The sequence below is a fragment of the Cebus imitator genome, unplaced genomic scaffold, assembly GCF_001604975.1.
Source record: "Cebus imitator isolate Cc_AM_T3 unplaced genomic scaffold, Cebus_imitator-1.0 Scaffold57, whole genome shotgun sequence".
Lineage (NCBI taxonomy): Eukaryota > Metazoa > Chordata > Mammalia > Primates > Cebidae > Cebus > Cebus imitator.
Genome location: NW_016107372.1, coordinates 6,412,561 through 6,440,545, shown reverse-complemented (window position 1 = coordinate 6,440,545; position 27,985 = coordinate 6,412,561). Strand labels below are relative to the sequence as shown.

Sequence of the window (27,985 nt, the reverse complement as noted above, 5' to 3'; positions counted from 1 at the left end):
GTAAGAATAAGAAATGAAATTTTAAAATTCCACTCACATTTGTGACTAAATTATAAGGAGGAAGTCAATGTGAAAAAAAATGTCAAATCCTGCCTAAGTTAACACATATTGATTGCAGACCTGGTTTCAATAAGTCTGATTATCTGATATAAAAAATTATTTTTCACCTGTTATTTTAAAGAACAGTGATGCCGTACTGTATGCTAAGACTTTCTCTAAGGCAACTCTAAACCAAATATTATAGTACTGATATCACACACTATTTTTATCAGTAAATATGAAGACAGTATTCTCATATATCCTGATGTTAATCTGAGTCTGAACTTTTCCTTTTTCTGTCTTTTTAAAAGGTATTGTAATGCAATGTGAATTTTGGGAAATACATACAAAATAATGGACTTGGAAAAAAAAGGCAGGTAAAAAAATGGCAAACAATGATCTGAACTGAACAGTACAACAGAAAATATGTACAGTCATATTAGTATTAATACGTACACTAATAAGGTTAGCTTATGTAATATCAATATATTAAGAGCTGAGAAAAGATATTGCTATTGTATGCAGTTTTAATGAAATCCTAGTTGTGACACACCACTGTCTCAGGATTCAAGACTGAGCTTAGATTCCGCTACTTTCAGTCTGACCGGTGCTGGGCTAAATTTTATCACCATAGTTTCTACAAGGAAAGGATAAGCATCATTTATTTATGCAGTAAACATCTGCTAAGTAGCTGCTATACACTGGCCAGATTCCCACTCTAAAGCCACCTGGAGTCTGGTTAGAAGAAAAAGAAGCTGTTTTGTAGATCTCTTATAAACCAGTAGAATGGAAGTCGATACTACACCCAGAGATGTTCTATCAGTTCCTGATATAGTTTGGATACTTGTCCCCATCCAAATCTCATGTTGAAATGTAATTCCCAGTGTTAAAGGTGTGGCCTGCTGGGAGGTGTTTGGATTATGGGGGTGAATCCCTCATGAATGACTTGGGCCATACCCTGGTGATAAATGAGCTCTAGCTCTGAGTTCACAAGATCTGGCCATTTGGCTGGGTGCAGTGGCTCATGCCTGTAATCCCAGCACTTTGGGAGGCCGAGGCTGGCGGATCACTTGAGGTCAGGAGTCCAACATGGTGAAACCCCAGCTCTACTAAAAATACAAAAATTAGCTGGGCATGGTGGTGCCCATCTGTAGTCCCAGCTACTTGGGAGGCTGAGGCAGGAGAATCACTTGAACCCGGGAGGTGGAGGTTGCAGTGAGCCGAGATCATGCCACTGCAGTCCAGCCTGGGTGACGAAGCAAGACTCTGTCTCAAAAATAAATAAATAAATAAATAAATAAAATAAAAAATCAAAGAAGTCTATGGCACCTCCACTCCACTCTCTCTTGCATGCTCCTGCTTTTGCCATGGGATATGCTTGTTCCCCCTTTGCCTTCCACCATGAGAGCAAGCTTCCTGAGGCCTCCCTAGAAACCAAGCAGACGCAGCACCACGCTCCTTGGACAGCCTGCAGAAACGTGAGTGAATTAAACCTCTTTTCCTTATAAATTACCCAGTCTCAGGTGTTTCTTTATAGCAATGCAATAATGGCCTAATATGGTCTCTTCAAGCTGTCCACAAGGTTTTACCATTAACTATTTCCATAGTTAGTACTTAAAAGAGATACATCTTCAAATAAGAACTCCATTATCCAAAATTCTAATGTAGTCTGGTTGTCCCGAAAAGTCAATCCATGTAAATAAAATTAAATAAAATATTTGTATTAGGAATATTTAAATATTTCTCGACTTGGGGGTTTTAAATTAATCAAAAACAAAAGAAAAGAAAATCTTAAACTTGAACAATCACCAGATAATGGGGAATTATTAAAAGGAAGATGTAAAGCCCTCTAACAAGTAATGAAAGTTGAAAGACATCCACTAGGGCCGGGCACTGTGGCTCATGTCCGTAATCCCAGCACTTTGGTGGGCGCCCACTGAGGTGAGCGGATCACTGAGGTCAAGAGTTTGAGAGCAGCCTGGACAACATGGCGAAACTCCGTCTCTACTAAAAATACAGAAATTAACCAGGCATGATGGCGTATGCCTGTAATTCTAGCTACTTGGGGAGGCTGAAGCATGAATATTGCTTGAACCCAGGAGGTGGAGGCTGCTGTGAGCAGAGATGATGCCACTGCACTCCAGCCTAGGTGGCAGGCAAGACCCTGCCTCAAAAAAAAAAAAATCCACTAATTAGAATATTTCCAATTATCTCTTGAAATGAGAGGAAGATGATAACAGTAAGTTGTATTGAGAATTCCCTGGAAAAAACAAAAGCCTTATAAATAAAGCATTGGAAGAATCATGTTTACCTCCTTCACCAGTAAATTTTCTGCCTTGTGCTCTGCATCTTCAGGTACTGTTGAGTACAATGTGCGGATATCCCAGGAAACTGTGGCTGCCTGAAATGAACAATAAAAAGAAACTGAGTCCTCCAACTTAGAAGTGTTGAGCAGACCAGCACACTGAAACCGCAAAAGGGAAGTTGTCTTAAATCTTAGACTGTAAGGATAACAGAAGACAGAGATACTTCTGTAGTTCTTCCCAATTTAATCTCTAGGAGAGATGATGTAGACATTTATTTGATTACCAGTCCTAGCATTTTTACAACAGCTACTGTTTTATTAGTGCAGCTCATAGTTTTAAGCTGTCTCCCCCTTTGCAGAAAACAAAAATTGGGGCATCTGTATGTTTTCAACTTAGCTTATTTCTATTGGAATCTTTTTTATTGTTGCTGCTAAGGCTAAAATAAATTTGAAATGAAAAAGAAAACTTACAAAATCAGCATTATTTTAATAATATTGTAAATAATCTCAAATATCAAGGGATAAACACAGTCCCTTTTGGAAGCTAGCTGTGCGAGTGCATGTGTGTGTGTGTACATGTAGTTGTAGTTAGGGGTGGGAAGGAAGAGTGTTTAGTAAATCTGAACCTTGAAAAAGTAGGTCATGTTTTTGGTGTCTTTATTCTTGAAATAGTTGAAATAAGAAAACTATTTCTCAACTCCCATGCTAAATACACAATATTCTTTTGAATGGTTATACATTAATATATAAAGTACTTCCTAAAACAAAGCATCCAAAACAGAATTTCATAGGATATTGCCTCTTATATGTCTTCAGCTCCATGAAGCATAGGAGAATGAGATGCCCTAAAACAGCAAGTTTCCACCTCCAGCCATCCACTTCCTTCAGTCTGTATACCTCAGTGGTTATAGAGATGCTCAGGAGATGAGTCTGTGACATCTGCGGTACCAACAGCTGAGGGCTTGTACATTGCCCATCCCCCAAATCACAGCTATTCATTTAAACTGCTCTAGGTTAGCTGTTGGAACAGAGAAGAATTTCCAAGCTCATCCTCAGTATTGGAGAAGATGGGTAGGAAGAGGTCAAGGGATTTTTGTCTTCCGAGTTCACAGCCCTTACGGGCAGCTCTGCCGGGTGGCATCCTTCCCATCATTCCTTCTCTTCCAGTCCTGGACTCTTATTTTCTCCAAATCTCTCCGTTCTTCACTCCTGATGTAAGCTCGGTGAGTGCACGACATTTTATTTTGTTCACTTATAACCTCAGTGCCTAGTTGGATACCTATATAATTCTTTGTTGAATGTACTGACTGTTGTGTCTATGTGTGTTCCGTCAGAGGATGAGAGTATGTGGGAGCATGAATGTGGTGGTGTGTGAGTATGTGAGCATGTGCAATTGGGCGGGTGTGTCTGTGCAATGAATGTGTGGAGTGTGTGTGCATGAGAGTATGTTGCATTTGAGTGAGTGTGCTCATGTGGGGTGAGTGTGTGTGTATGTGTAGTGTGAGTGTGTGGTGAGTGCATGGTGGAATTGAGTTTGTGTGGTATATGTGTAATGTGTGTGGTGTGTGTATGTTTAGTGTGTGTGTGGTGAGTGTGTGTATGTGTGTGTGGTGTGTGCATATGTGGTGTGTATGTGTGTATGTGTGGTGTGTTTGTACTTGTGTTGTGTGTGGTGTGTGTGTATGTGTGGTGTATGTATGTGTTTTGAGTCTGTGAGCAGGTACAGTTGGGTGTAGTTTGTGTGTGTGTGGTGAGTACGAGTGAAGTGTGTTAGTGTGTGTGCATGAGAGTGTGTTGCATTTGAATGCATGTGTATGTGTGGTGTGCATGTGTGGTGTATGTATGGTGTGAATGTGGGTATGTGTGGTGTGTATGTGTTTGTGTGATGTGAATGTATGGTATAAGTATGTGTGTATGTGTGGTGTGTGTGTGTTTATGGTAAATGTATGTGTATGTGTCGTGTGTATATGCATGGAGTGTGTATGGTATGTGTATGTGTGTGTTTTGAGACTGTGAGCATGTGCAGTTGGGTGTAGTGTGTGTGTGCAATGAGTATGTGTGTAGTGTGTTAGTGTGTGTACATGACAGTGTGTTGCATTTGAGTGCATGTGTATGTGGTGTGTGTGTATGGCGTGAGTGTGGGCCTGTGTGTGGTGTGTATATGTGTGGTGTGAATGTGTGTATAAGTGTGTGTCTATATGTGGTCTGTGTGGTGTGTGTATGTATGTGTGGTGTGTGGTGAGTGTATGTGTATGTGTGGTGTGTGTGTATATGTGGTGTGAGCACGTGTATGTGTGTTGTAAATGTGGTGAGTCTGTGTATGTGTGGTGTGTGTGGTGTGTGTGTGGTGTTATGTGAGTGTGTGTGGTGTATGTGTCATGTGTATGTGAGGTGTGTGTATGTGTGGTGTGTTTGTGGTGAATGTGTGTGTGTGGTGAATGTATGTATGTGTGGTGTGTATGTGTGATATGAGTGTGTGTGGTGTAACTGTGTATGTGTGGTGTGTGTATGTGTAATGTGAATATGTGTAGAGTGTGTCTGCATGTGTATATCTATACATGTGTGAATGGTGTGATGTGTCAGTGTGTGTGATGTGCATGTGTGATATAAGTGTGTGTGGTATAAGTGTGTATGTGTGGTGTGTGTAATGTGACTGTGTGTAGAGTGTGTCTGCATGTGTATGTCTGTACATGTGTGAATGGGTGTGATGTGTCAGTGTGAGTGTGTGTGGTGTAAATGTGTGGTGTGAGTGTGTATGTGGGGTGTGAATGTGTGTGGTGTGTGTTGTGGTATGTGTGTGTAATGTGTCTGCATGTGTATGTCTGTACACGTGTGAATGGGTGTGATGTGTCGGTGTGTGTCTGCATGTGTCTGTACACGTGTGAATGGGTGTGATGTGTCAGTGTGTGTCTGCATGTGTATGTACACGTGTGAATGGGTGTGTGTGTGGTGTGTATGTATGGTGTGAGTGTGTATGTGTGGTGTGAAGTGTGTGTTGTGTGTTGTGGTATGTGTGTGTAGTGTGTCTGTATGTGTATGTCTGTACACGTGTGAATGGGTGTGATGTGTCGGTGTGTGTCTGCATGTGTATGTACACGTGTGAATGGGTGTGTGTGGTGTACATGTATGGTGTGAGTGTCCACGTGTGGTGTGAATGTGTGTGGTGTGTGTTGTGGTATGTGTGTGTAGAGTGTGTCTGCATGTGTATGTCTGTACACATGTGAATGGGTGTGATGTGTCGTTGTGGGCGTGTGTGTGTGTGTGCACATGCATGTGGGAAAGCAGGGGTTTTGTATCCCGTGAAAGAAGAATGTCAGGTAGATCTAACAAGATCAGAGAATGAAAAATGAGAAAACCAGGTTCTAGATACATCAATGGTGAAAATGAATGCTTGCCCTAAAGCACAGCTGTGGACTGAGCTCCCTGGGCCACTGCGCTTGCTCCAGGATTTGACTGCAGCTGTATGAACAGAGCTCAGAGGAACTGTGGTTACCAATTCAAACTAGGCATAGATGCAGGGAGCAAGCATAGTGCCACAGATGGAACAGGGAGCGGCTGCTTTGCATGCAAAGTAAGATAGAGCCAATCTGGATCTTAATATTTACATTTTATTTTTTATTTTTAAATTTAAAAAATTTTTATTTTATTCTTTTTTTAGACAAGGTTCATTTTGTTGCCCAGGTTGGAGGTTGGAGTGCAGTGGTGCAATCACAGCTCATTGCAGCCTCAACCTCCTGGGTTCAAGTGATCAGCCTCCCCAGTAGCTGAGACTACAGGTGCGTGCCACCATGCCTGGCTAATTTTTACTTGTTTTGTTTTTTTGTAGAGACAGGGTCTCACCATGTTGCCCAGGATGGTCTCCAGCTCCTGGACTCAAGTGATCTGCCTGTCTCAGTTTTCCAAACTGCTGGGATTATAGGCATGAGCCACTGCATCTGACCTACACTTTAGTTTTATTTTTTTGGAAATAGAGTCTCACTCTGTTGCCCAGGCTAGAGTGTAGTGGTGTGATCTCCACTCACTGCAACCTCCGCCTCCTGGGCTCAAGCAATTCTCCTGCCTCAGCCGCCAGAGTAGCTGGGATGACAGGCACTTGCCACCGTGCCCAGGGATTTTTTTTTTTTTTTGTATTTTTAGTAGAGATGAGGTTTCACCATGTTGGCCAGGCTGGTCTCAAACTCCTGACCTCATGATCCACCTGCCTCAGCCTTCCAAAGTGGTGGGATTACAGGCAGGAGCCACTGTGCCCGGCCCCACTTTATATTTTAAATTCCTTTTGAGTTCCCTTCTTCAAGTTGCTTCTTTTATGCTATTCATTTTGTTAGAAGATAAACAATAAATAAACTCTACTGAAATTTTGTAGTAGAATATTAAGAACCATGGCTAAATTGAGCTTTGGGGACTATTGCTGAATTTAAATTATCTGGGATGCTTTTGTTTCCTATTTGATGAATAACTTACAGATACATGGTCTTACTTGCTTGGTTTCCAGGGAATATTACATGTTAGAATCTACTGGGAACATTAGACTTTTTTCTCTTTAATTCAAAAAATTTCTATATTATGGCCATTACTTAATAAATTTGTTATACAAAAATGCAAGATATTCCTCTTTTTCATTTTCCACTTAGAGTCTCCATTATGGCTTTCTTGACTTTTTAAAAAATACTGGGCTGGGTGCGGTGGCTCACGCCTGTAATCCCAGCACTTTGGGAGGCCAAGAGATCAAGACCATACTGGCCAACACGGTGAGACCCCGTCTCTACTAAAAATTCAAAAAACTTAGCTGGGTGTGGTGGCACACGCCTGTAGTCCCAGTTACTCGGGAGGCTGAGGCAGGAGAATTGCTTGAACCCAGGAGGCGGAAGTTGCAGTGAGCTGGGGTTGCGCTACTGCACTTTGGCCTGGTGTCTGGTGATGGAGTGAGAATCCATCTCAAAAAAAAAATACTGTAAGTCTGATTCTGATGGAGGGCAGAGTAGCATTACTCAAAATTAAGCTTATAATAAAGTAAAACATAAATAATAAGGTCTAAATTGGTTCTATCATACTTTGCATGTGACACAACCGCTCCCTGTTCCATCAATGTAGCAAACTTACTGTCCCGCTATGATCACTGCTCTGTGACATAATAAAATAAAGTGGGCTAGGCATAGTGGCTCACACCTGTAATCTCAACACTTTGGGAGACCAAGGCGGGCAGATCACCTGAGGTCAAAAGTTCGAGACCAGCCTGGACAACATGGCAAAACCCCATCTCTACTAAAATAATAAAAATAAAATAAAACAAGTATACACACACACACACACACACACACACACACACACACACAAACACACACACACATATATATATATATTTGGGCGTGGTGGCGGGTACCTGTAATCTAGCTACTCAGGAGGCTTAGGCAGGAGAATTGCTCGAACCTGGGAGGCAGAGGTTGCAGTGAGCCGAGATCACGCCATTGCACTCCAGCTTGGGCAACAAGAGTGAGACTCAGTCTCAAAAAAAAAAAAAGAAATTTCAAGGACTACACAAGTTTCCACTTTGAAAACTGTGGCTCTCTTCTCATTTTAGAGCCCTTTAATGTGTCTCCACTGAAGCAAAAATGAACTGATCAAATAAGAAGGAAACTATAAACAGTCATATTTGGTAAGGGTTTTAATATGGTTACAAAGAATTTTTTTTTCTTTTCTGAGAATCAGATGCTTTCAGACCACTACAGATTGCCTTGGCCACAAGAGACTTCCTGTTCTCTTTTATAAAACTCTGGTCAACAATTAGTACAGCTCAACAGCATAAAACAGATCTGAGACTGCAGTGGAATTCAGCCGAGCTTCTCCTTTGGTGGTAGAATTTTATAAGGAGCCTATCTCTTGTCCAGAGGTCAAGCATGTGGAAATAAAATTGTCATGAAATGAGGCATGCAGGCCTGTCTTTATAGTTTCAGGTCCATGAGATTCGGACATCCTTCCCTGGAGCCCTGTCGCTTTCTGGTTCCTTGTACCCTGCAGTGGGTGGTCTTGGGGGTTTTGTTATAGCTGCCAATGTGCTGCCTACACTGGCCACAAAACACTTCATTCCAAGCTCATCAGGACCATGTCTCAATTGGTCAGAGGTCAGTGTAAAAGTCTAAAACAAGGATGCTTATCCTATCTTGGGGCTGAGAAAAGCTTCCTCTGACAGTATTGTAGCTTCTACCTGTTCAAAAATGGTGGTGTTTAGTTATCAATCAATCAAAGCTTGGACAGTTATAAGCCTCACAATAAGAACTATTAACTAAAACTTCATGATCAATTCCAACCCTCAGCATGTGTTTAAAAGCGATTTTCTCAGACACTGATATTGCCTTTTATTCTATTAGAGAATGTCCTTAGATTACATTAGTTGCTTCAGAAGAGTATTATTGTGATTTTTATCTTACTTATTGTTTAAATACATGAGAATATTACTTCAGTACCTGACTTGTGCTTTAAAGGGAAGTTCCTTCTTGTTTTGCTGGGGTTAAACTGTATGGAAAATATACAAATAATGAGCAGTTGCCTATTATTGGATAGCAGTCATTCCAGCCAAGTTAAGCATGAGGACGCAGTGTCATAATGTTTAAGTTACATAGTAGGGATAGAAATCTATAAGAAGAAGTTCAAGGTGTTTTACTCTTGGATTGACAAATGACTGAGCCAGTCATTTCACTTTCTTTGCGTGACTTATTTTCCAGGCTCCAAAACGTGTTTCATCTCCTTTAAAGAGGTGAGGACCAAACATTCTACCTAGGGGAAGATGTGAACATTCATAGAAACAAGGTGCTCCATCAATATAAAGACACCTACTGCATCAGGACCTCTCCCTGGCAAAGACTTTAATGTCTGTGGTCCGAGTTTACCATCCAAGAAGGCTCACTGAAGAGGCCTGCCTGCTGCCAGGCTTGCAGACACAATCCAGGGAAGAGAAATGGACTGAAGAGCAGCCAGTACTGCTAACTCTCACTGGCTCCAACCCACATGGCTGCCCACGTTTCTCCTTCAGGGCAGCCTCATTCCTGCACAGGACCTTTGCCCATCTCCTCTGCCTGTTTAAAAATCTCTTTTTTTTTTTCTCATTCTTTCAAAATCTCAGGTTTTGTATGGGTGCTAGCTCCTTTTGAAAAGCATTCTAATTCATCCAACACACATTTTCTCATCCCTCAATGCTATTACTTACTCCCTGTAGCACACATGAAGTCTGGAGCTTACCTATAGAGTATTTCAGGCCCAAAGGTTATGCTGCTGATGAATTCAGCCAATCATGTTACCTATGTGTTTTATTGTTTATAAGCAAGCCACAGTACATCTGCTTTGGGAGTAAAATATGAAAACTGTAAAATGTGTTTTGCCATGTTCCTTATGACTCCCTGCTATGTTCTGTTCACTCCTTTTAAAGAATAAAGTGCTTGTATCCAGATATATGTTTTCATGATTCTTTTGTACCCTTCCTATGACCATGTATACCACCTCTACCCTAATACATAGAATGGTTTTTTAAAAAAGCTGTCTAATTGAAATACAATTGATATGTCGTAAAATTTATCCTTTAAAATTGTAGAATCAAGTGGTTTTTGGTGTATTCACAGAGTTGTGCAACCATTACCACTATCTGATTATAGAACATTTTCATCATGCAAAAAAGGAAACCCATATCCACTAGAATTCATTTCTCATTTTTCCATCTACCCAACTCATGGCAACCACTAATCTCCTTTCTGTCTCTATGGATTTGCCTATTTTGAGCATTTCATGTATGTGGACTATGTGGTCTTTTGTGACTGGCTTCTTTCACTTAATAAAATGTATTAAGGCTTGATCTAAGCTGTAGCATGTGTCAACATTACATTCCTTTTTATGGCTGAATAATAATAATATTCCATTGTGTGGATGTACCACATTCTTTCTATCCATTCTTCAGTTGATGGATTATCTGGGCTATTTTCATTTTGGGGCTATTATGAATAACGCTTCTATGAACATTTGTGTCCAAGTCTTGTGGACATACATTCTTAGCACAATCAAACACAGACCAGAGTCTCCACACACATTCTTACTGAAATGAAATAAGCAACTAGAACGGTTTCACTACAGTACTTATTTTGTAATGGCACCACTCGCTGTGGGATTCAGGAAGGTAATATTTCTCCCAACTTATGTGCCTTCTTTTTCTATGAAGCATCTGGCCAGATGTATGCTGTTTAGACAGAAACTAATAGCAAAAATCAAGGTGCTTATGTTAGGTTTCTGCCCTTCCAGTTGCCCTATTTCCTTGAACAACAGCCTTTCTGAATATTAACTTCATTATGTTGTAAATGAGAGGAATATTATAACATAGAAAGAATCTAATTCGACAAAGACTATTACTTAGCTTTCAAATTGCAATTACACTGTTCTTACATGAACACCAAGAACCATTTAAAGTCTGCTTTTCAGGCTCAAAAACCACAGACTTAAAAGAGGTTGAGATTCTTATAAAATGTTCATCTTTGTCTCAGGAAAAAAAAAAAAAAGAAAACTTATGACCTTACTGAGTTGGAATTTAAAACATATTCAGGTCTTTCTGCTTCCTCTCCAAGAATGACCCTTGCGGTTGAGTCTGGAAGTCCCCATATACCATTTGGTTTTTCTAGCTAAAGACATACTACGAAAAAAACAAGCCATTGGTATATTATGATATCCACCATTCCCTGAGTTTTAATAGTAAGCCAATGAAAAGTGAAGAATGCCTTGGAGTGCCCGGGGACACAATTCTTACCTAATAACATGAAGATGAAATGTGAGAAGTTAATGAGACTCCTGGGCGGTGTGATTGTAGTCATGTGACACAGACTTTTGACTTTGAAAATCACACTGTTCAGTGTTGAAAGTCTAAGTATTTAAATGTAAGGCCTGCTTCTTAATCATATTGGTGTCCTGGATATATACAACTTAGATCACCGAAGGTGGTCCATGAAGGTAAATTGAAACAGATTTTTACTGGTGTGGGCAGTATTGAAGTATAGGTGATAGGTGGTCTTCCTACACAGCGTTCAGTGTTACCAGCTTTCAGACATCAGAACTTTCTTATTTAGGGTTTCTACTTCCCAGAAATGATCCCACCTCTACTTCCCAGAAAATGATCCCACTTGCTACATCTTTTGCTCAGGCAGAAACTCATTTCTGACTTTCTCAGCTTTTGTTCTGCTATTTTGCATCAGCCTCTTCTTAAACGGAATCCTTTGATAATATGATTCAATGTGTCCTTGAAACCATTCTTAGCCCCTGCTTTCTTTTCTTACTTTCTTTGCCTACTTTACTGAGTCACACGCTTTGGTGACTAAGTTCTTTATTTTTTGTTTTGTTCTAGAGTTGCTATTACTACCAGCTTGAAAAAGAAAGATGAACAAAGTAGCAAATGCAATTATTGAAGCAGTACATGTTTTGGCAATGAATGAGTTAATAAATACATCAATACCGCTTATTCTTACTGAATCATTATGACACACGTAGTGCAGAAGTTCATACTGCTTAGTCCCAGAACCCACATACCAGGGGGAGTAGCTTTTACCTGGTGTGCCAAAATAAAGGAAAGTACTTCTGCGTCAGTCCCTTAACCTGGAAGAAAACTATTTTAATTCAATTTCTGATATCTATTGAATGTCCATGAACTGGACATTGTGTTGAGTCCTTGAAGTACAGATATGAACTGATTTCTGCCTTGCCTAGTAACAGAAAGGAAGTGAATGAGTAAGTGAATCGGAACATTCACTTACTCATTCAGTGGCTCACGCCTGTAATCCCAGCACTTTGAGAGGCCAAGTTTGAGGCTACAGTGACTTGCCATTGTACTCCAGCCTGGGTAATAGAGAGAGACTCCATCTCTTAAAAAAAAGGGCTAAAGAGAGAAAGCTAAACTTTGCTGATATCAGCTACGAGCCAGGCACTATATTAGAAGAATGGGCCTGTTTAAAAAGGGAATCGTGTTCTTAGTGCTGTTTTTTAAGCTGATATGTTGAGTTGTGCCAAAGAGGGAAGTATTTTCCCCGCCATCAAGCAAAAACCAATGACTTCATCTTCTTTATTCTCAAGAATTTTGTTAAAATCGCCTTTTGGTTCCTCAAGGTACTCAAAAGATCAACATTATGCTCTAAAATAGCAATTTACATGTTTCTGAAAGATAATTCATGAAATAAATATTTATTTTCCACCTGCTTTGTGCCACGTCCTGCTTTAGTTGCTGAAAATCTTTCGGTGATCAAGACAGAAGACACCTCTGTCTGCTGGAGGCTACCGTCTAACAGTGAGAAACAAGTGACAGAGGAGTGAAAAAACAAAGCAGGATATTTCCCAGAGGTGACAAGTGTTATCAAGAGAAGCAGGTGGGGTGATGTTATAAAGAAACTGGGTTTGAGGGCAATGTAGGGTTGGAAGTCAGGGATGCTTCTTTGTAGAGGTGACATTTAAACTGAGTTGTGATTGAAAAATAGAAACCAGCTATACAGAGGGTGTAAAGACCCCATAGAAGGGATGAGCTTAGATAATTAGGGGAACAAAGAATGCTCGATGTCTGTGCAGTGACTGAGGGAAGCAGGCCAGATGAGGGCTCAGAGATCATGGGGAACCAGATGGCAGGGGTTATGAGAGGAGCTGGATTTGACTCTTAAGGCAATGGGAAGCTACTGAGAAGTTTTAAGCAGAGGCATGACATAATCTAATTTGCGTTCCTAACAGCTTCCATTGAGTACTATGTGTGAATGAATCAAAGCAAGCAAAGAAGAAGGCTGGAGGACCAGTTACAAAGCCACTTCTTGGGGAGGGGTTTATGGTCCAGGCACAAGAAGTATTCGGGGCTTGGGACAGCAGAGTTAACAGAGAAAAACTTCTAATATATACAGTCACAATGTAAGAACACTGCCTTGGTCAAAGGTATTCTTTTTGGTGTACCAGGTACCAGATGAAGTCTCGATTCTTGGTATTTCTTAACCATAAGCATTCTTAATCAACTTGCTTTTCATCCATAAAAGGGCATGAGCTCCTTAAACACAGGGCTTTTGCTTTTCTTGTCAGACTCACTAGTCAAGGAAGTGCTGTTCTATATTCAGCACCTCGTGGGTGCTGAATAAATATTGATTAAACAAACGGAGCAATGAATCATGTGTGCTCCAAGTGTGGGTGCTTGGTAACGTGGAAACATATGAGTGAGCTGGATTCTCCAATCTGAGGGGCAGAAACTGGATGAAGGACATTTAGAGGGAGAATGGGAACTTTTGGAGCTGCCCCTCTCCTTCCATCCCGCAATGCCTTGGGACTGGGGAGGTCATTCTATGGCCACTTCACATTGGCTCAGTGGAGACTGACCCCACAGACCCCAGAGGAGCCTCACCCACCTCTCAAGGGAGAGCCAAGGAAATGATATGCTTGCCGACTGCTGGACACTTCCTGTTGGTGTGCTACAACTCTGAAATGTGACGTAGGCTGTGGATGACGCAGGTAACATCAGAGATTTAAAGACACGTCTTTATTCCACAAAGAGAGTGAGGATAAAAACCAAAAGCTCATGCAGTTGTACTGTAGGTCAGGGATCAGCCAACCCTTTCTGTAAAGGATCAAAGAATAAATCTTTTCCAGTTGTTATTTCTCTGTAGTCACTACTGCAACTCTGTTGTAACCCTGCCTTTGCATCATAAAAGCAGCCACTGACAAGAGGTCAAGGAATGGTGTCTGTGTTCAAGAAAACTTTCTTCATGGATATCAGAATTTGAATTTCAGATAATTTGAATGTGTTTTGAAATATTATCTTTTTTCCTTAAAATGTTTGAAAAACATAAAAACCATTCTTAGCTCATAGAACATAAAAAATAGGCAGCAGGTCACCCCTGGGCCACAGTTTGCCAAGTCATGCTCTGTAGGGCAGGAAAAATGAGGAACAATCTCCACATATTATTCAAAACCGGGCAATTTTGTGCAGAGATAATATTTGACATATCCTTTTGTGAGTTGCTTAATGTAAATTAAATGTATGCATTTGGAGGATGTGACATTTGCGGATAGTAAGGATTAGATGGCATCAGAAAACTCTTGGGCAGAGATTAATTGGGAAAGACTCTTCAAACCACACTCCCTACTTCCTCTTGGCTCCATTTTGTGCTTTTCCCACAGACGCCAGATGAGCTTTTCATATTTAGTAATCCACACTCAGTTATTTCTTCTCCTTCTTGAAACACTCCTATGACTTGCCCTTGCCTGTAGTTAGAATAAGGTGCAAATGCCTTATCCTGTCCAGCCATGCCAAGCTCCAGTCTTGGAGCTCTCCAGGGCCTTTGCACTGGCTACGTCTTCAGCCTGAAACACGCCTTCCCCAGCATGGCTGATCCTTCTCGAGAACTCAGAACTCAGTTTAAACGTCACCTCCTCAGAGAGGTTTGTCCTTGGTCACTTAGACCAACATAGTTCTTACCCTACTGAGAGTCTATCATCAGATTCTGCCTGGTTTTATTTTCCTCATAGAACTGGTCTTTATCTGAAATTATCTGGTAAATTAATTGGTTTACTTATTTTTTTGTGGAATAAGTAAACCTTTAATAAGTAAACCCACCAAAAGGTGAGGTCCCTTAGAACCCCAGGTGATTTCTAATTACTGCTGTCTCCATGCATAGAATAATGCCCCATATTCAGTATTATACATTATGCATTTGCTGAATGAATAAAGGAAGGAAATAGTGGGGTGTGTTATAGAATGGTATATTGGTATGTTTAGAACATTGCTGGTCTTTTACCCTAGTTGGGAATGAAGGTGACTGTGTATGATGGGCCAGGATGGGGTGAGAGAGGGACGGCTATGGCCTTGAGAAACGGGCAAGGACCACATCTTGGAGCAGGCATTGGGCCATGCTGAGGTGCCTGCACTTCATTTTGAAGGCAGTGGGGGAGCCACAGAAGGGTTTTAAGCAGGCACAGAGTAAAATAGTTCAGTGCATTTATTGGAATGTTCATACTGGAAAAATAAAGAGTCATTATTGTATTGCTGTTATACTGCTAAGGATGGTGAAGATCAAGGAATAATCAGAGACATTCCTCAATTTAAATGAGCAAAAAAAATGCCAAAACAATTCAAATTCAGTGCAAACGTTACAGCCCATCTACCTGCATCCTCCATTCTCTTTTTGAGCTAGGAGGCCTTGAGGTAGCATTTGACATATTTCTGAAGGACACAACTAGGAGAAAAGATGCTCCTGGATTCATGATTTTTGGTGTTGTTTGACATAAAGAGGCTGTTCAAGGCCAGGCATAGTGGCTCACATTTGTAATCCCAGTGTTCTGGGAGGCCGAGGTGGGTGGATCACTTAAGGTCATAAGTCAAGACCAGACTGGCCAACATGGCAAAACCCTGTGTCTACTAAAGTTACAAAAATTAGCCCAGCCTGGTGACAGGTGCCTGTATTCCCAGCTACTCGGGAGACTGAGGCAGGACAATTGCCTGAACCCGGGAGGTGGAGGTTGCAGTGAGCCAAGATTGTGTCACTGCACTCAAGTTTGAGTGACAGAGTGAGGCTTGGTCTCAAAAAAAAAAAAAAAAAAAAAGACCGTTCATCAGGTTAATCTTCAGTCTGAAAAATGAAAATAAGGATGTGGAATTTAAAAAAATGTGGTTTAACTTTATGCTTACAGTTCAACTCCAAGTGGCCTGGTCCAACCACGGAAATGAGATTTCTGCATGAGATAAGTCTCAAAATGTGCCAGCACTCAAATGGAAGCTGTTTAAAAATTTGAAAAACAGATTGGAAGAGTTTCTTTCTTCCTATTTACATATCTGTCTCCTTTCTTCCACGACTGTTTATACTTGGAAAATAATATTATTAACTTCCATATACCTTCTTTTCCATGAATCCATGGAGGAAAGTGAAAAAACAAACAATCCTTTAAAAGCTAGAAGCCAGGTCTGCCCTCAAAGTAAGAGAGAAAATGGAAGTTGGAGACTGTTTGAGGAATGTGTAGGCACTGAGACCCATGCTCCCTGATAGAGGTTTGCAAGGACAATGGGTGTTTCACAGGGATACCCTTCAGCTGCCTTTTCACCTGCTTTAAGAGGCTGAGGTTTGTGATGTCTGAGACTACCTTTCTTTTAGGAAGAGACAGGCAAGTTTACTAACTGCCCATTGAGATCTCTGTTTGCATAGTTACATATTAGATCACAATTTAAAAATGTTTAAGACCACATAGTAACAGTATTTATGTCTGGAACATGTGGGTGCTCACCATCCAGAACTTTATGTTTATCTCCAAAGCAAATTTCCTTTTCATTCATTACCTCTACTATCCTCAGAGGCATTTGCCCTAAAGGGGACTTCTCTCAGACTGCAAAACTCTCCATGACAATGTTCCACCCTACCGTTCTTTGCCTCCAAGTACCTTCTTATTAAAGACAAACCAAGATTAAGGGTGATTTTTAAGAGCTGCGTCTTTTGTGCTAATAGAGTCCTGTCTTTGCCATTGGTTGGTTTCAGTTGCTTGGAAGCTTTCAGTTAGAAATGGCTGAGGGGCCGGGCGCGGTGGCTCACGCCTGTAATCCCAGCACTTTGGGAGGCCGAGGCAGGTGGATCACGAGGTCAAGAGATCGAGACCATCCTGGTCAACATGGTGAAACCCCGTCTCTACTAAAGATACAAAAAATTAGCTGGGCATGGTGGTGCGTGCCTGTAATCCCAGCTACTCAGGAGGCTGAGGCAGGAGAATTGCCTGAACCCAGGAGGCGGAGGTTGTGGTGAGCCGAGATTGCACCATTGCACTCCAGCCTGGGTAACGAGAGTGAAACTCCGCCTCAAAAAAAAAAAAAAAAAAAAAAAAAAAGAAATGGCTGAGGGATGAAGTACTCTGGGAGTCCAGGTAAGGCAGTGGTTAAAAACCCAGACATTGGTGGGCACATGAATGCCAGCTGGAACTGGGCAAGGTCCTGGGCCTTCTGCCAGACCCCAGTGTCTACTGAGTCTCTAAGCCTCCGACCTTTCAAATTGAGGGGGCCCTGGGATACTTTCTATGACTGGATGTGAACTTCTGCTGTGGAGTCTGTGACATAGGGTGGCCACAGAGAGAGTTGGGCTCCCTGAATCTACAGGGGAAGGCAATGGCCCAATCTGCAGGGCCCTCCTGAATCTAGATGGCTTGAGAAGAGAAGACTTACTGAAAAGTCGTCACTGGGGAAGAACAGGAGATCTTGAAGAGGATCATTCTGGTAGGTCTTTTCAAGTTCTTCAATGACTGTCTCATAATCCAAAGGCTCAAGAAGCCTAGGCTTTTCTTGCTGTAGAAAAAGAAAATATGGTATTAAACACTGACATATACCATCTTCCTTTTCTATGCCTGGATGGATTTCATGTCTTAGTTATCACTGAGCTTTACCACACAATCCTTCCAACGCAGTCACAGAGACTCCAGGAATTTAGGGCAAAGCCACGTAACTATTATTTCCAGATTTGAAATAATATGAGAAAATCCTAAAATACCTGATATATCCCGCAGAAATTCAAGCTGTTTTTATTGAGTACCCAAGGCTCACGATACCCATCCCTAGTTGTTTATGTAAATTTTATCTTTGTCAACATGAAGAAAGGCCTTCTGCTTTCTGGCTATGGTATTAGGATGATTATCATCATTTCTTCTGAATTAGATACTTCCTCGTGAGTTCTGCTTGGGTCAATTTTAAAATGTTGGCACCTTGCTAGCAATCACATTATCACAGGTTGTCTTGGTTGTCACAGACGCATGGATCCTGTGTCAGGATCAATTGCTTGGCTCTGAGCCTCTTTGTCTCTACAGAGGGAAGCTAGGTCATTTCCTAATAGAACTAAATGACAGGGCTATTATGGATGCGGTGTGGGGAAAATGGATAAGTCTGAAAAAATAGCCCAATAATCACATTGCATTAGATTCCTGAAGCCAAGAAGGAATGCACTCCCCTCGAAGAAGCCTCCTATAGTGCCCCAAATAAAAAACTAGAGGGAGAAATGTAATTGTTTCATGATAGGGTTGATGTGTTTGCTCCAATTGTACAGAACTCATAAGGTGAGAAGAATGGAACATCCCCTGCTGTAAAACTAAACAAAATCCAAAACAGAAAACCAACAACACAATCTGCATCCTCTAACCGTTTTGATGAAGGATTTATGCAACCTAAGTGAAAAACGGTGGTCCTCTGGGCTATTTTGGGGTTCCTAGAAGCTTGAGTGGTTCCCACAAAATTTGAATGCTGAAGTGGTCCCGTAAGTAAAAAAAATATATATTATTTTTCTTTTCACATAAGTGACATCAACAGATATTTTCCAACCAAACCCTTCCTTCCCCACACTCACACATGCCACGCTTCCTCATTCGCAAAGCACGCAGAGTTAGCTTTGATTCCTGAGGTTTTCTTTGGAAGATCTTCTGATAAAGTCCTAGAAACTTTCCTTGACATTTTTATAAATTTTAATGGGCTTCTCAAAGTAGCAGTCGATATATATTTTGATAATTTTCCAAACGTAAAAAATAAAACAAAATGTGAACATAGTGGACCAACGGCAAGGATCATCATGTACTTCCTACATTAAACAAAACCAAAAACCAAAAACCAAAAAACAAAAACCTAGCTCACTTCACAAATGCTTAAGGAAACTAAGGGTAATGTCAGGTAGATATTCTTTCTAGAAAGTCCTTTAAAAACGGTGGCTAGTTTAGGAAAAAAGAAATAACCTATGCAATATTTGGAGAAAAGAAATTCAGTTGACCAACATATTTAATGAAAGAGCTGTGAGACATTGTGTATTTTGAGGCAGAAAATGCAGAGATGCTATGGCATGAGTTGGGTAGCAAAAAAAAAAAAAAAGTCTTTTTGGAATCAGTGCCTTTTGATATTATTGTTTTATTTAGACTTAAGTTCCAAATCTTTATTTCCCCGGCAAAGGTTAATTCCAAAGATTGTAGATTGATAGCTCAAAAGGCAAATGCAGGTTTCAGATGTTTGGTTTGGCACCACATGTATTTTATTTTTAATTGGCTTTGAATGCCTTTACGTCATGTATTTCAGTCCAGTTCAGCTGCAGGCCTCAGTAGTCTTTATCTTACCCTGCAGCATATTATTTTTATATTACCAACTGCCCCCACAGGCCTTCAGGTCTGAAACACTTGGCTGATTTTGAAACCTCTTTCCCCGCCTCGCCCCGCAATGAGTGTGTAGGTATCAAATGTAGCAAACAAAACAAAATGTACAGTCAAACCCTTTCAGGAAGCTCTTATGCCTGCCTTAGATTTGGCTGGTTGTTTACGTCCCTAAGAGTTCTTAAGCTTAAGTATACGATGGCCTTTGGTACTTACAGCAATAGCCCATGATGTGGCTAATAACACTTTTATCTTCTTCGTCCTCACACCAAAGTGAGTAGGAGTATGAGAGTGTGGCTTTACTGTTTACTGTAATTCATAGGTTTAAAGGCAAATCACATACGGATGTTTTGAGAGGGCTTCTATAATCAGGTTCTCCCTATCTTTTACATTTTATCACCCATGAGTCCCAAACTTGAGCATTATTTAAGGAGCTGGAGACAAGAATATCTTTCAAAGAAGATCTTTTACTAGCAAGGACCCCAATGTTACCTAAAATCAATCCTACCTAAATTAGTACAATGGGCAAATCAGAGCTCCCAAGTCACAAGTTATTAATAAAACCACCGAGAAACTAAATCCTAACTCTCCTTGATATACCCAAATAAAACTTATGGCCTGCAAACATCTGAAGGCCTAATTTTAGCTATTCATTTGAGGTATTCATTCATTCATTCACATCAATTAATGAATTATATCATTAGGCCTTTCCTGTTTAGCATATTGCACTGGGGTTATTTTGACGTGGGACTGCAAAATCCAGCAGATCTACTTCATGTAATTTACTAAGTTTTGGCCTCTGGAGGAATACACTGGTCAAGTCTGATCTTTCCAGTGAATTTTTTGATCACTGTGTAACATTCAAGATATTCAATGTATCATAATTTTGTGGACATAAAGTTTAAAAAGAAATAAGTATGTAACAAACCTGCACATTCTGCACATGTACCCCAGAACTTAAAAAGCATATATATGTATATATATAATATATATACATATATATATTATGTATATATATTATATATATGCATATATATGTATATATATGTATAATATAATATATATATTAATGTATATATATACATGTATGTATATAATATATATATACATATATATGTATATATATACATATATATATACATATATATGTATATATATGTATATATATACGTATATATATACATATATATGTATATATATATGTATATATATAAAAGAAATAGCAATGATATATTCGATATCATGTAGAGCCTGGGATTACACCAGAGTTGTTGCAGATGCTTTACGCATCTGCAGTGGTGAGAATCCAGGCTATATAACCAGTAGTTCTCTCTGGAGCAAGGGAGCTGCCTGATCAGTGTAGAGACAGATGTATACAAGGATGGTGGGATCACTTAATTTCTCACTACCGCTCCTTGCAGAGACATCGAGTGAAACTGGGAACTGAGTAGCATTGATTTACAGCTTTAACAAGTGTTGGGTTGTCCCTTTTGAATTTAATGTGCTTGTTTCTTTTGGAAATGCACCAACAGGGATAAAGTATGTGCCAAGACTACTCTGAATTGGATTGGACTTTTATAGTGCTTTTTACTCTTTCTCTCGTTCTCTCAAATGAGTAATGAGTTTCATTAGCTGTTCTAAAGTCACTCTGCATGGGAAAAGGCACCCACCAGTACCTGTTATTATGCATCAGGGGGTGTTGCACCACAATGGTAAGAGGCTCTATTCTTCTTGCAGAGAATTAAGAGATTTGTTTGATCTAGTTCCCCAAATCCACAGCTCTCCTCCAAATCAACTTCACAGTAGAAGAATGGGCTCCTGTCACAAAAACAAATGCTTGCTTCCCTTCTACCTGATTCCACTACTGAATGCCAAGACGATATCTAAGTCACAGGGTGGTAAAACTCTTTGTAATAGTCTGGGCTACCCAGAGCATCTCAATTGGTTTGAAACAAGCAAGAACAAAAAGTATGCCATTACAAATATCTGAATTATTTTCATCACTATAATTCAAAAGCAAAAGGATAAAGAAATGACACTGAAGAAAAGAAGCATTTAAAGTATGTAGGACTAGAAATTACATGGTTAAATTACTAACCTTGGTATTTCTCCAGAATGGAAGTACAATCTAACTGAAGCATAAGCTAGACTATCCAGCCTTATTTTGGAAAGGTCCCAAGTATAAAGGAGAGTGCGAGTATAGGTTTTCTATGTTAAGATGCAGCAGAGAGTTTAACATATACTCTAGTGCCAGAATTCCCGGGATTCCAGTGTCAGCATTGCCACTTATGAGCCGTGGGACTCTAGGCATAATAATTAAAATCCCCAGACACTAATTTCTCCATCTGTAAAATGGTTTAGTAGGCGCTACCTCACAGGATTAAATGAGATAATACTTTTTAAGCCCCTAGAAGAGCCCACACCTATAATTCTCATTGCCCAAGTGTAAACAGATAAAGGCTATGGGTTTTTAAAGTTCACTAGTCGGGGATTGAAAGCATCAGTATTGTAAATTTAAGGTCTACAAAGAGCAAATAGTAGGCACTCAATAAATACTTGTTGAATAAGTAAGTTTATATTCTTTCATCCAGATCCAAGAATTCCTTTTCTGGGATTCTATCCTAAAGAAACAAGCACAAATATAATCCCAGATTTATACAAAGATGTCTTTGCAATATTATGTTTGTAACAAGATGGAGAAAATACAGTTGTCCTAATCCAAGGGTATAATGCAGGAAGGTAGGCTAGTGGAGGTTATACCCAATGAGTGAGGACTCCAGAGCTGCTGTTCCAAACAAGTGGTCTATCTTTTTGAGAGAACTGTGTATGGTGGAGGGAGGCTTAATGCTGCAATGCACTTTGGGAAGGACATTGAAATTAGAATAGGGGTTGGCATAAATCAGTGAATAACTATTAGTACATGCCATAAATAATGGTGCATCGCATGACATAAATTTACAGAACTCTTCAATTCTTCAGCAAAGTTAGTGAACTCACAATATTTTACACATAATTGGCTTTTCTTTTTGGAAAACACAAAGTGATTGGAGTTCATGATCAAGATGGCAAGCATTGCTACAAAAGGAAAGATAAAGAAAGGGCACTTGCTACCTCGGAAAGAAAGAGGTTAAAGTCATCTTAACAATGGTTCTAGATTCATACCTATCATGACATTAGAGTTTAAGCCCAGAATACCTACATCTTTAAGAATAGTACAGGCTAGCTTTAAGAAGGCTAGCTTCTTTAAGAAGGGTACAGGCTAGCTAAAAATGGGAAACAGTAAATCATCATGCATAAGAAATAATTAGAAAATTATGATACATTCATCCTAAGAAACAACACATATCCATTAAAATTAAATTTTTTAAAGTTTGTAATAAAAGCAAAATTTCTTATATATTATTGTTCAATAAAGTGATAATAAACATGACACAACAGAATAATCACATAATATTTAAGAAATTTAAAGAGAAAAAATTAGAGATATGGATCCTAATATTATTAGTTATGATATTTAGGATTTTGCTATTTTGATTGTTCTGTGTTCTCCAAATTTCTATGATAAACATGTATAGATTTCCTCATGGTGAGAAAATGAACTTAGGTTCTCAAAATCATCATGCATTCATGGAAACACTGGGGAGTTATTTGATTTTAAAATTGTTTACCCTTTGAAAATCCACCAGAGACGGAGCCTAGAAAAATCAGAGTGAAACTTCACATAGAAGTTCCACCATTAACAGTTTCGAGTAATTAAGAAAAGATACACAAAACCCCGGGGAAAGGAGACCAGGAAAATAATTACAGATTATATATGTGGTTCTAGAAGCTAATGTCAGCAAAAAGGAGATGTGCAATTAACAATTTAATAACTAAAATATTTCTCAGCTCTGTAGGGAACAATCAACATCTGGTAAGTTGCTTAAATACTCATGTGTATTGGTCATTGTCACAAAGGATTAGAAATCAGAATCTCTAGTTGGAAGTTCAGGATCTCTTACCTACAGCTACGTAACTTGACAAGTCATGTGCAACAGGTGATACTGGAATAAATGGGAAAAGGGCAGTGTTGCTGCAAAGATCAAGTAGATAAAGTGTGTAAAAGCAGTAAGTGAACCACCGAATATCAGACAAATGTAGATTTGCTTTTATTTGAAAATGATTGAAAATTACCCTACTTGTTTTGCCCAAGAAACATATGCCAATCAGCCAATCAAACCAACTACAATGAATTCTTCATGTACCGGGAACTGTCCTATGAGTTTCATATTTATTATTTAAATTTCCTTAAAATAAAACTCTGAAAATTAATGATTCTATTAGAGTCAAAAAAGGCAGTCATAAGAAAGAGTACTCATATGAAAAAAAGGACAGCTTCTTCCAGAATCTCCTGAAGTCAGGAGACTACTCTAACCTCCATTAAAAAAAAAGGAAAGAAATCTACCTAATTATGCATATCTGCAAATGAACGTAACTTTGAAATTCTACCTTTTGTTTTCCTTGAGAAATAACCTAGAAAATATTTTCATGTATTTATACTTGCAGATCACAAGAGAAGGATTAAATTTAGAATTGGTTTAATATTAAACTCATTAGCTTTGCAAATAGAAAAATCTAAAGAACAATCAATGTTGCAGATACTTTGAATATCTTTCTGTAGCTCTGACCTACACAGATAACAAGGTGAGCTTGCTGGCCCTGGAAAGCTAATCAGGAAAAGGATTGATGGAATGGGGAAGAGAGAACATCTCCATGGCAAATCCCTCATGACTGAGGGCCACATATTTGGGATCTGCATTTTGAGTGTCATTAGGGAACCATATCTTGGTTAGTCACCATTGGGGTTGCTCTAGTTTTGTCTACCTGAAGTAGTTATTCTTGGTTCTCTTTTTTGGAAAATCTATACTTTCCAGAAACTCTATGAAAAGGGTGTTCCCCACTTCCTTTGAGAAGTTTCATGTTTTCTGTGACATGTGGTACATCCTGTGATGCTACTTGGAATTCCCTCCCTCCCTCTTCCTCAGCCGGCACCGTTGTTCCCATACATCTGAACCTTAATTCTATTTTCAGTATTCACAACAGAATTAATCCTATATCTGAATGGGTTCTTTAGTTTGCAGAACTGTTCATCCTGGTTAATGACACAGAAAAACTAACAAAAAATAGATATTTAGTCTGGTACCAATAGAGTAGGCTCTATTAGAGCACCATATGCTAATTATTTTTAAATTCTCTTCACATCTTGGCATACGGACAAGCAAATCACTCACAGTGATGGTTCATGGGGTCTTTTGGGAGATCCCCCAAAAATTCCAATCTTGAAATCTCCAAAACAAATTAGAAGCAACACAGCTGTTAAGTAATTTCAGCGTTATATCAAGATAACTGATTAGATTTCTTAGCAGAAATAGAAGATCTAAATGACAAATGGATTCTTTAGACCTTAACTTAATCCAGGACCCTTTGACCTTAATGTAATTGGAATGAAGCCAACTTCCACACCACTTGTGTTTAAAACAAATAAGACTGGAGAAAGTCCATACAGCTGGATCCAAGGCCGCAGCTGTCAGCCTGGGTCGTGTGACAGACTTAATTCAGCCTTTCATCAGAGGGAGTTCCCCTGGAGAACCTCGAAAATGTTTGAGCTTCAGGAAACAAGGCTAGTTTTTCCTACTAAAAAGGAAATGATTAAGTAAAGAATAAGCCATCTTATACTAACCCTTTAACCTTCTGTCTGTCTTGAGCCACACAGTTCCATGAGAATGGAAACACACCAGCCAAATCAAAGTTAACAACTGTGCAGCTGGGCAAACTCAGATTAAGCTGAATTTGGAAATGGTTCCCTTGGTAACAAAGACAGACACAGATCTCAGAAGAAATCAATCAGCAGTAACTCTTTGAATGTCTTGGTCCATTTCAGTGACATAAAGCAGGTGAAAGTCGATAAAGCATAAAGTGTTTTGCAGATATAAGGGATGACTGTATTGTTATGTTCGACACACACATTATAGTCAGAAAAATCAGAATTTTCTATTTTGTTAACCCTAATTTCATCAGGGAAAGCAAGCACACAAATGAGCTTTTTAGGATTTGGGATGTAAAGTAAACTTTCAAATTAAATTTGAATCTTTGAAGTCTTTCTTTTAAAAGAAATCTGACCATGTATATCTCTTATGAGCATGTTAAAATTCACACATTTTTGGATAGCAAATAAAAATAAAATTTAAAAGTGGCTGCTTCTCTGTATTTGTAAAGAAGTAGAAAATATTCAGGAATATCTAAATCAAATTAAATTATGTGTCTCATTTAGTTTTCTAGAAACACTCGAATGATAATATATGTCATTAAAAATACATCACAACCCAATTACGAGGCTGCCTGACACCAGGGAAATTAACCCCTTAGAGTAAACTGTGGGGAATTTTAGATTAATTTATATAAAATCTGTGGTAAGAGCTGTCACCAGCTTAACCTCTTATACTATTTTATTAATAGATAACAAAAACATTCACGCACAGGTCAAGTGGTGCACACGCACATACATGTCACACATACAAATGTAAATAGCTTTGTTAACAACATGCATTTTATAAGTTCAATATGTCTTCCCATAATGACAGACCATCTTTTATTTTTTTTCTACCTGTGGCTACTTGAAATTGAATAGGTATAGTGGATATTTGTTGTCTTTTGGCCTATGTAGCACTCATCCCACTTTGTTTTAGTACTAGTATTTTAATTTCCTTTTGGGGACTTCTTTCCACATTCCCATAAGTAGCAGCCTTGTTGAGTCTGACTATTTAAAGGGTCTTGATTTGCTGGCATCAATGGTATATGACCCCAGTGAGGCTCATTCAACACTTTCCTGCGGAACTCTGAATCTTGAGTAGAAGGTTGCAAACGTTGACAAAAGGATTGAAATTGTTTCATTTCTGGGGCAATACTCCCATAAGACTTTTATTAGTTCCAATCATCAAGACCACCCATTTTCTACTGTCCTGAGCTTCTCTAAGTCCATTCCTGGTACTTTTCTGAGCTCATCTCTCCATCCTTTCTTCTGTCCCCTTCTCTGGACTGTGTTTCTTTACTGGAGTAGGTTTCTAATGCTTGCAACTATAGGAATCCAATGTGATATAATACAAGAAATAGTGCCTAGAATAAAGGACTATTATTTCCTCAATTTTATTGTTTATTTGGATTTGAAGGGTCTTAAAAGAGGACCTCTTTTAGCCAATGATCCTTGTCTTTGAGGTGTGGAAGTTTAGGTTTGGTAAACTCCTGAATTACCAATGCAACCCAAGATTGTCACATTCTGTGAAAAGTACATCAGGTATCAAGCACCCTGAGAATGGGGGCTTAAGCACACCTTCCTGGTTCTTCAGGGAGATACATTCAGTGCAGCCTCAATCTGTAATTTTCCATTAAGCCTTGCTCATTCAACTCATCACTCTTCTATGACACCAGAACATCTGGAAGCCAAAAGATGAGTTTATGACCCCATTTACTTTAAGTGATGATAGTCACATGCTGTAATTTTACTCTCCATAGGAAAGAACAAAATTGTATTGGAAGTGCCAGCAAACTCCTATAATATACAACAGACGGGACATATCTAAGCTCACAAGGGTTTGGGGTGTCTCATCTGTTGTATATTGCAGGGGTTCACCTTTCTTCCTCCCACTATTGTCATCTTATGAGGCACATTTGCTATCTTCAGTATAGTAGAATTAATTGATATGTGTTTTCTTGTAGAAATAACAGTCATGACAAATAATTGATGATAATAGTAACAACAGACACTACCCTTTTAAAATAAATTACTCTGTAAATGCCAATAATGGTATTATTTTTCTACTACCAGTATCATAATCAATGGCAAAGGCCATAATCCGTTGTTAATATCTTCTCTCACTGAATGCCCACATCAACCCTTGAAAGATCATTACTTTTTTTTTTTTTTTAAATAGATGAGGAAGCTTAGATTTTGAAGACTTCAATGATTTGGCTGCAAGTTGATGGAAGAATTGATATTTTAACACAGCTCAGTTTGAAGCCTGTAGTCCACTCCACCCCACTCCGCTCCACTCCACCAGCTAGAACATAGCCTTGCAGGAACAGAGAACAGAAAACAGAAATGTTTTATCTTCACTCCCCATTGGAAGGATTCTGGAATAGAGCTGTGATTTGGCTACTATTTCTGCTCCCCTTTTGAGTTTCTGCAGCAAAGAACATTAGAAAGCTGGGGCTGCTATAAAGTCACTGGGCACCCCAAAGGAACAAAGAGGACCAGGCCCAAGGTGGCTCACACTTGTAATCCCAGCACTATTCAAGGCCGAGATATGCAGATCGTTTGAGATCAGGAGTGCGAGACCAGCCTGACCAACATGGTGAATCCCTGTTTATTCTAAAAATACAAAAATTAGCTGGGTGTGGTGGCATGCGCCTGTAATCTCAGCTACTTGGGAGACTGGGCCAGGAGAATTGCTTGAGTCTGGAAGGCGGAGGTTG

At 39.4% G+C, this 27,985-nt stretch overlaps 1 protein-coding gene across 11 annotated transcripts in view; it reads right to left on the bottom strand.

The window, feature by feature from the left end:
• Nucleotides 1-27,985, bottom strand: part of DOCK10 (dedicator of cytokinesis 10) — a 277,707-nt gene that overhangs the window by 147,666 nt on the left and 102,056 nt on the right. For all 11 annotated transcript variants that reach the window (XM_017529018.2, XM_017529020.2, XM_017529013.2 and 8 more), the window contains exons 2-3: nucleotides 17,526-17,645; nucleotides 2,351-2,440 (exon numbers count right to left, since the gene is read on the bottom strand). In XM_017529018.2, the coding sequence (XP_017384507.1) occupies nucleotides 2,351-2,440; nucleotides 17,526-17,645 (210 nt within the window). The remainder of the gene's footprint in view (nucleotides 1-2,350; nucleotides 2,441-17,525; nucleotides 17,646-27,985) is intronic.